Source organism: Chenopodium album, chromosome 6, assembly GCF_948465745.1.
Source record: "Chenopodium album chromosome 6, dcCheAlbu1.1, whole genome shotgun sequence".
Classification (NCBI taxonomy): Eukaryota; Viridiplantae; Streptophyta; class Magnoliopsida; order Caryophyllales; family Amaranthaceae; genus Chenopodium; species Chenopodium album.
The window spans coordinates 16,814,371-16,828,114 of NC_137839.1; the positions used below are offsets into that span (position 1 = coordinate 16,814,371).

At 35.4% G+C, this 13,744-nt stretch overlaps 1 protein-coding gene across 1 annotated transcript in view; it reads left to right on the forward strand.

Moving 5' to 3' along the window:
* The first annotated feature begins 4,080 nt into the window (after positions 1 to 4,080).
* LOC145635920 (ABC transporter B family member 25, mitochondrial-like) overlaps positions 4,081 to 13,744 on the forward strand; it is a 28,036-nt gene continuing 18,372 nt past the window's right edge. The window contains exons 1-4 of the mRNA XM_081687291.1: positions 4,081 to 4,353; positions 6,814 to 7,032; positions 7,409 to 7,622; positions 7,759 to 7,820. Of these exons, the coding sequence (XP_081543417.1) occupies positions 4,138 to 4,353; positions 6,814 to 7,032; positions 7,409 to 7,622; positions 7,759 to 7,820 (711 nt within the window). The 5' untranslated portion in view covers positions 4,081 to 4,137. The remainder of the gene's footprint in view (positions 4,354 to 6,813; positions 7,033 to 7,408; positions 7,623 to 7,758; positions 7,821 to 13,744) is intronic.

Sequence of the window (13,744 nt, forward strand, 5' to 3'; positions counted from 1 at the left end):
ACATAATCTGAAAATTAATTAACATAATACTTATAATCAAACATCAAAAATCAAATCACAAAACCCATAATTAATATTTAGATCTATGATTAAATTGAATTTTAAAACAAAGATTAATTTTTTTTATTCAAAAAAGAGGGAGGAAGGGCAGCGGCAGCCACCACGCCGGCTGCCAGCGCCGGTGGCCGCCTACTGGCGGCGGCTGACGCTGCTGGCGGTGGCAGCCACCTGCTGCCGGTGGCTGGCAGTGGTGGTGGTGGTGGGTAGCCGAAAAAAGAGAAGGGGAAGGGGAAGAAGGAGAAAGAAAAAAAAGAAAGAAAATAAGGAAAAAGGAGAGAGAAGTTTACCTTGGGTTTTCTCCACTCTGGGCAAAGTTTGATTTGCCTCATATGTGGGATCCCTTCTCTAAAACCCTTCTCCCTAAACTTTCCCTTTTTAATTTTCCTAATCCCATTCCTAATAAAACTTTACTAAAATAAACTTTCCTAAATTAAACCCCAACTTAATTAAAATAATAAATTAAATAAACTTTCCTTTTATAAAATATTTCCAACTTATTAAAATAAATAACTAAAATACTTTAAACAAGACATTTCAATTCAATTAAATACTTCTTAAAATACTTATTTTAAATAAAATACGTATAAAAATACGAGGTATTTGATATGTCTATTTTATATAGTGTTTTACCCCCGTCCCGTGGTCATTATTAGTAGTGTTTTTGGCTCTTTCGGGCCACTTTAATTACTAATATGTGTTTTCTAGTGTTTTCGTAGTTTTGGTTGAGTTTTGCAGAGAATTGCACCTTTGGAGCAATTTCCCGGGATTTTTATGAAGCAACTACGAGCATTGGAAGAACACGACCACTTTTGGAGCCCAAGGCCGGTTAGAGCCATCGAGCCGGTGATTAAGGGCTCGGTTATTTGGATCACGAGGCAATTGGACCATGTATTCGAGACCCGAGAGGAAATATGGATTGGGCCGAGAAATCTAGCCCAATCGAAGTCCAAGCCTTGAAGATGAAGACCGGGCCCGATCGGGCAAGCATACGCCCGATCGGGCGGCTGCGCGCATGGGTGCTATAAAGGAAAGGCGCGCCCGATCGGGTGAGCGTAGGCTCGATCGGGCGCGGCAACTTAGAAGAAGCATTGGAGAAAAGGCGCGCCCGATCGGGCGGCCTCTAGCCCGATCGGGCGCGTGTTTCTGGAGAAGCATTTTTGTCGAGCAATTAGTTTCTAATTAGGAGTTGTTTTAGTTTTGTTTTAAATACGTTTTGTACGGAATAATTAACTACCTCTTCTCTTAGATCTTCTTCTACTACTTCTTCTCTTAATCTTCTTCCTTAGTCTCTCTCTCTACTTAGACTTCTCTCTCTAAACTCTCTCTCTAAACCTTTGTTCTTATTTCTTTGATTAATTCCAGATTATTTTGGTAACGATTTCTCTTCCTTTAATCTTATTTATCTTATTTCTTTGATCATGATTTATTCTATTGCTTTGTTTAGTTTATATTTAATTATGTGTGAGTAGTTTAATTTCTAGGGTTTATGGGGATCTAATAAATAATATGAAGGGGTAAATTATTGTTGTTGATTATCAATGCTAGATTAATTTCCTATTGATTGATTTAATGCTCTGTGACTAGATTAGGCCTATCTTTTATGCATGAGTTTGACAATATTGATTCAAGAATCGAGAGATGAGAATTAATGTTTAGGTCTAGTTTCAATAGGCAAGTTAATTTATAAATGGTTAAGTCAAGATTCGAGAGATGAGATTTAATACCGGTAAATTAATTGTGTGATTGTAATAAGTAGCGAGAGCCCTTTACAATCTGGTTAATTGATGCATTGATGATTGACTATTATTGATTGTTGGTATTGCATGATAATTTCTTATTGGATTGTTTTAATGTTTTACAATTGCGGCTTGTAAAAGTATAGCAATATTAAATTGATGAATCGAGCAGATGTTAATTTGATATTAAAGGCTATTTTCAATAAGAACTTAGATCTAGTAAATTGCGAGAGCCTGTTAGATCTATGTTGATTAATAAATTGCGAGAGCATGTTAATCATGTTATCTATGCCTTATCAATGATTGATTACCCTGTTTTACCCTGGAGTATTATTTATTGGTGAACCTATGCCCTAGATCCTTCATATATTATTTTCCCCCTATTCCTACTCTCTTTTAGTTTAGTTTCTTATTCGACTTTAAATATTGGTTACTTAAATAGTTTAGATTATATTAATAAGTTAGGAGTAAAAAGACTAGTTTCCCTGTGGAGATCGACCCTACGTCCCTATCTACCTTAGTTAGTGATTTAGGTAATTATTTTTTATTAGGGGATACGACTTTACCCTGTCAGTATTACATCCAGCCTTGTGAAAACATGAAACGAAGGACATCGAGGTGTAGCACAAGGTGAGCATACTTAAGTCCATCCATTTTACTCCTACAATCACCAAACCTAACAAATTTTTAATGTCTTACACTAACGCTTTGTTTTCTACAAAATCCTAACCACAACATATCTAATCAGCTAATGCGCCATAAATCAAACATTCACCAAACATATAAAACATTTTCTAACACACCCAACATCTAGTTTCAAGACATAGTCGCATAATTGAAGCAGACAGTTGAAACAAAAAAAAAAAAAATTGAAACCCTAAAACCTAAATATACCTATTCGAAAAAACTAAGAATTTCAAAAAAAAAAAAAAAAAAAAAAACTACAAGTTAAGGATGCATACCTCAGTAATCTTCAACAATGGCGTGCAAATTACCACTATTGGAAGCTCCTAAATGAGAAGAATATTCAAGGAAGCTGAGAGAATTTCAGAAGATGAACAGAGGAATAAATGAGAAAATGACGCCTAAATTAGAATAAATAAACCTCAGATATTCCAAACGCTGCGTTTCATTATTAGCCACTCATTTACGTAGCCTATAGAACAAGAAGCCACTCCCAAAGGAACACGTGTAACGATCCAGTGCGCCGCAATCAAATCAACAGTAGACGTCATTATGAGGGGATTGAGTTTTTTCGTTTCCAGAGTCTTTTTTTTTAAGGTCCCACATGTTAACTAAGGGACTCAATTTTTAACTGATCTTTGGTTACCTTTTGGGGAAAATGCCTTTGAGGTCCCAAAAGGTGAAAAAAAAAAAAACATAGAGGTCCCAAATAGTGAAAAATGGAAAAAGATGGACCCTACTTTTGTACTTAACTCGAATAATGGGGTTAACTTTTTTTTTGTTTTCACTTATTTTCACCACCTTTTGGGCCCTCGACCAATTTTTCCAGTCAACTAACCATATAATTCCCTTAAAAGTCTCCATATTCAAGACTAACATTACTGTTATTGTTATAAACGTCGTATCATTGGTTTACTGTCCGAATCCTATATTTGTTTAGATTGAAAGGTATCATCGTGAATTATGAATCACATGTGTTTGATGGAGGTGATGATGAATCTTTGAGGTATGTTTAGCTAGAAGTGTCAAACCCTACACTTTAAGGTTAACCATGTCCTTATCTCTCCCTTTGTAAGGCATTGTATGATGTGCTGGTGAAAGAAAAAGAAGGATCCACAATTATCGTTGAGGAGGATCTGCCATTATCATTGAAGAAAGAAGATAAGAAAGACGGGGCGAAAAAGAATGAAGAAGGACAACACGAACGAAGGTTAATTTTTTTAACGACTTGCTACAATTACTTGCATTCATAGTAATTAAGCAGAGTGACCATTTACAATTATGAGCTGAAAATTGAATATTGTTTTTCTTATTTACAATATGACCAATCGATTGACAACACTTTATCGATCTAATACATGAATCGAAGCTTGCTCACTTCGTATACTTCACCCACAAAAGCCACAATGAACATCGATTATTATGTTGACTAGATACACCACCAACACTCCACACCAAATGCACCATTTTATTTGCGCATTTCCAATCCTTATGGTTTATACACATATGAACCATTTTCAAAACTCACTCTAAAAACGAGGAGAAAGAAAACTCATATACACACCACCGTATATATATAGAATTATAGAGTCGTGTATCGCTTGCAACCGAAGCAGTAAACGAATATTGGGGGATTTGATTTGGTAGGCGTCAAAAAATGACAATGTGGAGGTCCTCTTCCACTCTACGTGCTTACGTCACTCGCAAACTTACATCTCCGGTCATACGCCGGCGCAATTCTCCGGCGCATTTTTCCGGCGTCGGTTTTCACTCTTATTCTCCTTTGATGTCGCCGGCTTTCTTCTCTCCAACTGCCGTGTTGTCGTCATCTAATAGCATTTTCCGACCCAACAATGGACTCAATTCTGATAAGGTTACCTCTTTCTCTTTCATTTGACTTCAATTTGAACTGGGGTTGTTTGAATTTGTTTATGTTTTGTTGAATTCTGGTTTTTTGAATAATGGGTGTTTCATGTTTGTTGAATTGATCAAAGTTGTGTTATTAGTGTTTGATGTTATGATTGGATGTGTTTAATCAAATTGATTAATTGTGTGTTGTGATTGTGGTTCTTTTGGAGTTGTTTGAGCTAAATTATACTGGGTTTGTTGAAAATCCTGGGTTTTGAAGAGAATCAAACAAAATCGGTGCAATTCGAAACGTTTAGTTCATGGGCTTTGATATTGTCTATTGAATGGTTTTAATCATGTGATGCAGAACCATAATGCTGACATTTTTGAATTGTAAGCTTCGACATTAGGTGTAGTATTTGGTTTCAGTTGAATGTAGACATGTTGTGTGAGGGTGGTACATAGCTGCTCTTTATTTATTTAACTTTGTCAAAAATTGGAATGTAGTGGGTTTTTTTTAAACCCTTCATTTGTGGTTGGAGACTTGGAGCAACCCTTTTTGGTTCAATATTAGTTAAGGAAAGGAAAAGAAAGAGAAGGGATTGTAAACCATAAAAATTCAAATCTGTAATACATAATTGAAGAGGTAGAAAAAACACGGAAACAATTATTTTTATTGATAGTTTGTGTGTTGTAACTCTCGTAGATCTCTTGATTCCTCTCTCCAAAGGGTTAGGGTTTTGTATTTGTTTGTAGTTTGGGGCCTTGTCGCCTTAATCTATACTATGTACCTACAATGTTTGGTAGTAGGTAGGAGATGGAATCTTTGTGACTTGTTCCATCTAAGCCTCCTTAAACCCTATAAACAACCCTCTTTATATAGAGATTCGTATAGTAGTTAACAAGATAATAATCAAATATTCTACGAGATCTTGAAGATAAATATCTTATACTTATTGATATATCTGACGCCTAATAATTAACAAAATTTCGGTGTCAACAAATGGCCCCCCATGTTGTGGAAATTTGACATCGGATGCAACTTGGTCTTGAAATTTTTCTGTAGAATTTGAAAGCAAATTTGGCATGCCCCTTTAAGTCTACGAGTTTTGAAATTTGGAGAGCTGAGATGAAGAGCGAAAATTGTCCCACCGAGCGTGCCAATTTGTAAACCATAAAAATTCAAACCTGCAATACATAATAAAAGAGGTAGAAAAAATACAGAAATAATTATTTATTGATAGTTTGTGTGTTGCAACTCTTTTAGATCTCTTGATTCCTCTCTCCAAAGGGTTAGGGTTTTGTATTTGTTTGTAGTATGGGGCCTTGTCAGCTTAATCCATACTATGTACCTACAATGTTTGGTAGTAGGGAGGAGATGGAGTCTTTGTGACTTGTTCCATCTGAGCGTCCTTAAACCCTATAAACGACCCTCTTTATATAGAGATTCGTATAGTAGTTAGCAAGATAATAATCAAATATTCTACGAGATCTTAAGATAAATATCTTTTATTTATTGATATTATCTCCTAATTTAGATATATCTGACACCTAATAATTAACAAAATTTCGGTGTTAACATGGATAGAGAAGATACTTTATTTTCCAGTATTTAGGCTCACCCACAAAGGAAATCGAAGGGAAGACAAAGAAATTAAGAAGCTTTTTTTATTTTTCTTTGTCCTCTCAAATTCCTCCAATTTGGGAGGAAAGAAAAGTGAAAGAAAATTATGTAGAGAGGCTTTCCTTCCACTTTTTTTCCTTTCATACCAATTTCCATATCTTATGTCATACCAAACATGGGTTACTAATAAGGATCATTTTCTTTTCTTGCCAAATCCCTTCAACCACTTGGGGATGGGTGGGGGGAGTGTTTGGAATAGTGGTAATAATCAGGATATATTAGGGATTTAGGGACAAATGATAGTTTTCTGCTACTGTGATTTGTAACTCTCTGTCTTATTCCTGTATTTATTTCATGTCTGGAATGTGTTCAGTGACATTGCAACTATATCCATTAAGCTATTTAGGAAAGCAAAACATCGGTATTACTTTATTTAGGAATAGTAACCACCATCATTATGTGTGAATTGGAGGCCAGGGTTGACAATGTGTTATGGTTATGGATACTTATTGTTGATTCAATTTCGTATCTTGCTTGCTTGTCTTTGATGTTTAAAAAGACACCAAAAGAGGAGTTGTGGTGCATTTTAATGTTTTTATGTATCTTAAGAGCTTTTTGTACGATAATTGTCCTTTTGTAGACTATTGGAGACTTTTACACCCCCCCCCCCCCCAAATAACACCACGTTTCTCAATTGATGGTTCTATCTCTGTTTGTGAGGCTTTAGCTAAAGTTAAATCAACGAAGAAAAGGAAATTATATGTCAATGTTGACTGTTTCTTCTTCTTTTTTTATTTTATTTTTATTTTTTTTAATTTTTTTTTAACAGTTTTTAGTTTCTAATTCAGAGTTTCATTGCAGAGGATAAACCTTAAGGGGTATGCATTATTGTCGACTTCACCCGGTGATGTAAATGGAGCTAAGCAGGTCATCAAGCAAAACATTAGCCGGGAAGCAAAAGTTGATCAAGTTCCAGATATGAAAATGTTAACCACCTTGGCTAAGTACTTATGGTCAAAGGATAACCTTGAATTTCGTTTCAGGGTCATAGCAGCCTTAGGATTTCTAGTTGGTGCTAAGGTGTGCTTCTATTTATTACTTTCTGTTCCAGCACCCAATCTCTTGTTATTTTACACTTAAGTGTGTTGGGCATATCAAGGCTAGAAAATCAGTGGGCTTGACAATTGTTTTTAATGGATGGCATGTGATACTTGAAATCTATAAAATATAATAGTTGGGCATGTCGCATGTGCCTTTTTTTTTTTTATAATTATTTTTTCCCTTTTTTAAATAAAGAAGCATCACCTGATATTTGTGTCGTCTATAAGGTATTCCTGGAATCGTGGGTGTTTTCACCAAAAAAAAAAAAGAAAAAAAAATTGTCATCCATGCTAAGGAAATGTACAATGAATCAAAGCCTTTCTAGTGAAAATTAAATTGACATTCGCTATAAGAGATTTTGGTTGCTTCTGTTTCTATTTCAGGTTTTGATGTTCAGGTGCCTTTCTTGTTTAAACTTGCGGTTGATTGGCTTACAACTGCTACTGGAAATGCCAACACTCTTGCTTCCTTCACAGCTGGCAATTCATATATGCTTGCTTTTTTTGTTAGTCCAGCTGCTGTTTTAATTGGTTATGGGATTGCACGTACTGGTGCTTCGGCATTTAATGGTACTTAATCATGCAATATTTTTGAGGCCTGTCAATTTCATAGCATATTAACATGTATCTTGGTCTAATGGTTTTTATTTTTCAATACAACTTAATCTTGAGGGTATATCTTAATACTTATAACTTGCATACGCAGAATTACGCACTGCTGTTTTTTCCAAGGTAGCTCTGCGGACTATTCGTTCCTTATCACGGAAGGTAACTTCTTTTTTCTTCACTTTACTACTTGGGCATTATTTGTGTTTGCTGTTAAGCTAATTGGAAAAGACATGTTTGCTAGTCCATTTCATTTTGGATCTGGCACAGTTACGGGATGAGTATGGCAATTTACACTTGGACTTAGTCACCCATTTTCACCGACATCTAAAGAGGGAAGAGGGGAGGTGGGGGAGGGAGATTAAGGTGATTATTGTTCTTTAAGATTTATGTAAAGTGCAAAAACTTGGAGGTTTTATAAACCTAGTGCACTAGGGTTTGGTGAGAATTTTTAAAGATTTGTCAGTTGAATATAAAATCCTCCATAAGTAACATGTAGACATTGGTGCTTTTGTCCGACGAGGAGCGATTAGTGGTGCATCTTTTCTGGTTCCAATATCCTGTTGTGGATTTTGATTGACAAGAATTATCAGATATTTGTCGTTACAATTGTGGTATGATTTTCCAGTTATTTCATTAGTAGAAAATAGAAATATTGTAGTTTATGGTGTTATACCTAATAGAATATAGTTAGCAAATGGTGAAAAGAGAAAGAAAAGATCACATAACAAAGTGTTGAACAATGCAAATCTATGTTACTCCGACATACATCTGAGCACTGTTACTCCGAGGTCTCTGACACCTTCCTTAGCCTCGTGTGGGACGCGCGACACAACCCTTGACACGGCTCTGGGAAAGTGTCGACTCAGGGATCAAAAAAGTGTCTGAAATAGGTGTCGATACGGCCGTGAGTCGGTAGAATTTTAGTGGTAAACTCCATTGTTTCTGGCGTGTAGCAGCTACATAATAGGGAAATAGAGAGAGAAAGAGGCAAATAAGCCAGAAAATGAAAGAGCATGTAGAATTATTAAGGGAAAAGATATTTCATTATTTGCATAAAAAAGGAGTACATAAAAGGCCTTTAAATATGCTTAATAAAAAACTAACTGAACATAAAAATAGGAGTACTGAAAGGAAGTGGGATACACCATGACTCCTTAACAAATGTACCTAGACAAAATATACTAATTTATTCATAAGACTAAGTAAACTACTTAGGTACTGCATCTAAGAAATTGGAATAAAACGTAACTACTTTGACTTAGTACTAGCTACTTTGAAGGACTGATTTCAACACTTTCCCTTCCTTCAAAGTTTGTCACTCCCATTTGTAACCTGAAATAGTCATGCTTAGCTTGCGGAAGCGGTTTTGTAAAGACATCGGCAACCTGCTTGTTTGTCCCACAATGCTTCAAGACAATAGTATCAGCAACAACCAAGTCTCGAATGAAATGATAACGAATATCGATATGCTTTGTTCTGTTGTGAAACGCTGGATTTTTTGTAGGGGTGAAAGTTCGGTTTTCGGTTTGATTTTTTGCCCAAATCGGAACCGAACCACTATATTTCGGTTTTTTGATTTTGCAAACCACACCGCACCACTTTAGGTTTGAAACCGAACCAAACCAAACAACCTAGGGTTCGTTTGACATTGCTGTGGTTTTCTGTTTTTTGGTTTTTTGTTTTCAAAAAGTAAATAATATGAGTCCCATAATGAATCAAAAATTATATAAACTTATTAAAATTATGATAATTTTGAAAACTGACAACAGAAAAGTGAAAACACCTTTTTCTTGTTTCCTGTTTTTGGTTTTGGTTTTCAAAAAAACAGGAAACTGAAAACCAAAACTGGTGCCAAACTAGCCCCTAAATTTCGGTTTTCTTAAAAAATCTAAACCGCACCGAATTTTCCTAAAGAGTAACATAAACATCAAAATTGGCAAAAAAAAAAAAAAAAAAAAAACGGAACAAAACCACACCAATCAAAACTGAACCAAACCACACCAATCAAAACCGAACCAAACAAAACCAAACCAAATAAATCCATAAAAACATAATTAAGCAAGTTTTAATCTTATTTCACCACCCCTAACCCAGATCCGCACCCACCACAACCCACCTTATTTCACCACCCTTCATCCCTTCCACCCAAACCCCAACCTTCTAATTATTACCAAAAATCGTTTCTACTTAGTGCTGCAATTATGCTATTTCAGCCACAAAAACTTACAGTTCCCTTTTTACAAGAATAATTTTAATCGAAGCCAAAAAGAAGAAAAGAGAAGATGACGGAAACTTACTACTCCAAGCACTATAGTTGGGCAATTAGTGATTAATAATGGGCAAGCTTTATATTTAGCCAAAACTACCAAATGAAAAGAAAGAAAAAAAGGACATACCTGACGTCCTCACATTCCACCAAAAAAACGTTGGCTTTGGGTTTAAAGGTCGAATTCGACCATAAAAATTGTAGATCTAGAGTTTTCATGTTCAAATTTGACATGAAAAACCTTTAGTTAATGGTGTTCGAAATTAAAACCTCAAAAAGGCGTTCGTTAACGGTGAAGCGGGCTAGTGGCGAGGAGAAAGACGAGAAAGAGGAAAAGAAAGAGGGGGTGGAACGAAGAAGAGATCGACGAGGAGAGAAAAAGGGCAAAGGAGAGAAGAGGAAAGGAGAGAAAGGGCGGAAAGAGAAGAGGAGAGAGAAAGCGGCTGAGAGGTGATTAGGGTTTATTTGCTTTATATACTATGTAGTGTTGGGCTAGGGTTTTTTGGGGTTGGGCTTAAAATTCGGTTCGGTTTCGGTTTTTTGGTTTTTCATTTTTCGAAACCGAACTATATAATTTCGGTTTCTTGATTTTGCAAACCGAAACTGAACCACTTAAGAAAAAACCGAACCATATTCCAAATTCGGTTTGGTTCGGTTTTAAACCAAATTTGTTTCACCCCTAATTTTTTGTCATGGCGATTGTTGCCTTGTTATCACAAAAAATTTCAGTTGCACCTTCTTGAATGTGGAAGAAATCAGTTAATAACCTCCGTAACCAAACACACTGACATGCTGTTGCAGTTACAGCCACATGTGATGATGACAAGGCTACCACATCTTGCTTCTTTGAACTCTATGACACAGGATATGTAATGTGCACAAATTCGTCCGTGGATTAATAATAAAACAATAATGAATACATATGAAATTACTCATAATAATACTGCATAATTAACGTAACAAAGTACAAAGCATTATGCGACTTAAATAAGCTAACCTTAACCATAACTAATCCCTACTATTAAGCCCCACTAACTAACATGATTCTCAAAGTGGAGAAACAAACTCCACGTACCACTACTATGACCATCAACATTGACTAAAACATTAAGCAACTAGTGGTAACTAACTAACTAAAAGATAGGAAACCATAATATCCCTAATAATTTGAAGCAATACACCAACACACCCCCTTGCTTCAAAGCCACCAACACCAATGACCATATTGCGACGACGGACTTCGACATGCATTAACTCACGACACTGAAGACACCACGACATAACCATGACACACGACTTTAAAAGAGCCTATTCTCTTCTTCTTCGACATTTTGAGCAAAATTGGTATGCATTTTCTTTTGCTCATCCCTTTGCTTATCCCAACACCTATCTTCCTTGTGACCATACCTCTTGCAATAGTAGCATTGGACTCTACTCATAGATGAACTTTGACCTTCAAATTGATCACCACTGCCATTTTCTTCACGACCACGACCACCTCAACCATAACCATAACCACGACCACGACTACCCTCATAATACCTTCCATTTGACATTTGTCCTTTAACTTGAAAGGCTTTTTCATCTCCTTCATTCTCATGAGACTTTGAAATTCTATCTTCATGAGCTAAAAGGGAACCCATTAAATCATGAAAATTATAATTAGACGTGTTTTTAGACTCTTCAATTGCCACAACAACATGATTGAAATTAAGTTTTAAACTCCTTAACACCTTACTCACAACAGTTTGATCACTAATATTTTCACCAAATGATTTCATTTGGTTAACAATATTTGATACTCTAGACAAATATTCTTGCACCGACTCTTTTTCTTCATTAATAGTGACTCAAAACTACGACGAAAGTTTTGTAACTTAACACATATTACCTTACTATCACCCTATAGTCTGTTTTTAGGATATCCCATGCCTGCTTGGATGTCTTTGTAGATGAAATTCTAGGGGAAATATCATCATCTACTCCCGATTGAATAAAAAATAATGCCTTTGCATCCCTTTTGCGATTTTCACGCAACTTTTGATTTGGCTCCGCCGGTGACTCTGTCGGTTCTACATACCCACACTCGACAATATCCCATAACTCTTGTGATCTGAACATTGTTTGCATTTTGATACTCCAAAGGTGATATTTTTCACCTTTGAAAATTGGAATTAAGGGTTGTGATGAATTTGAACCATTGCTTGCCACACTGACTCAAAAAAATACTACGACACACTAATGAATAACACGACGGATATTTTTTGTTTTAATCACAACTTAATATTTTTTTTTTTTTTTTGGTTTCACTCAAAAACAATCTCACGACATTAATTTTGGTTTAGGATTGGAACCTGGATTAGCTCTGAAACAATGTTAGTGCTGTTTGTGTAAATTAGAGAAGGAGAAAACAATAATGAAAACATATGAAGCTACTCATAATAATACTGAATAATTAACGTAACAAAGTACAATGCATTCTACGACTTAAATAAGCTAACCTTAACCACAACTAATCCCTACTATTAAGCCCCACTAACTAACATGATTCTCAAAGTGGAGAAATAAACTCTACGTACCACTACTATGACCATTAACATTGACTAAATAATAACTATTATTATTGACTCCTAACATTAAGCAACTAGTGCTAACTAACTAACTAACTAAAAGATAGGAAACCATAATCTCCCTAATAATTTGAAGCAATACACCAACAAGGTTGACCGATAATAACGAGGGTTTGGTGGAAATATGAGACAACTGTTATCAAATAAAGAAAGGTGGACAGCTGTCATCTTTATGTGGTGGAGTATTTCTTTTACTTTTGACTTCTCATTCTCATTCTCATCCTTTCTTTTCTACTTTATTTTTTATTTTTAATTAAAAGTTGTTTTTGTTAACGGTAACTTCTCCCTATTAACTTACTATACCTTTTTTAAACTTTTTTTTTTTTTAAATCTAATTACTTTATTATTGTTATTGTTATTGTTATTATTATTAAATTTTTTGGATACTTTATACAATAGCCATATCCTAAATATTAGTCAAGACACTCCCTTGACCGTGTCGAAGTGTCGACCAAAATTTAGGACTGAGGTATTGAACACTCCGACACCTTGTCGGACACAACACTTAGAGACAAGTCCGAGTAACATTGCATCTGAGTGTCCGGTGTGGTATCCTCCGACACTATGACGCCACAAGACACCAAATATATAGTGGCCTTTATGAAATTTTATAAAATCTAGAGTGTCGAAGGCGACACTGTGTCGGACATGACACCCAAATCCAAGTCTATGCAACATAGATGCAAATATTTATCAAACTTTAATAGTACTCACTTCATCCTTTAAATATCGTCCCATTGCCAAATTTTACTTTGTTAAGGCTTGGGTGTTAAAAAGGTGATATAAGCTCTAAGTAAATCCCTGCACAAGTCAACAAAGGGTGTTAAAAAGGTGATATAAGCTCTAAGTAAATATTGCTCTTAGATGCAAATTTGTAGCCTCGAAATCAATTGTGATAGATTTAGAATTTTCTCCAAAATAATTGACACCCAACGACTAGTTTATGTTCTTAGATCTAGGGTGTTTTCTCCCAAAGTCCTAAATTGTAGATATTTAACTTTTACCAAAGGATTTGAAAAATATAAGGAACAAAATGCAGTTGAGGAAAATTGAGTTATTATATTTTTACCGACATTCGTAACAATATCAAGTAGGTCTACACTGAATTATAACTCACAAAAATAAATGTGAAAGAGCTAGCTATTTCATTCGCAGGAAAGAAATGTGGAAAGTGGAAGTGTGGAGAT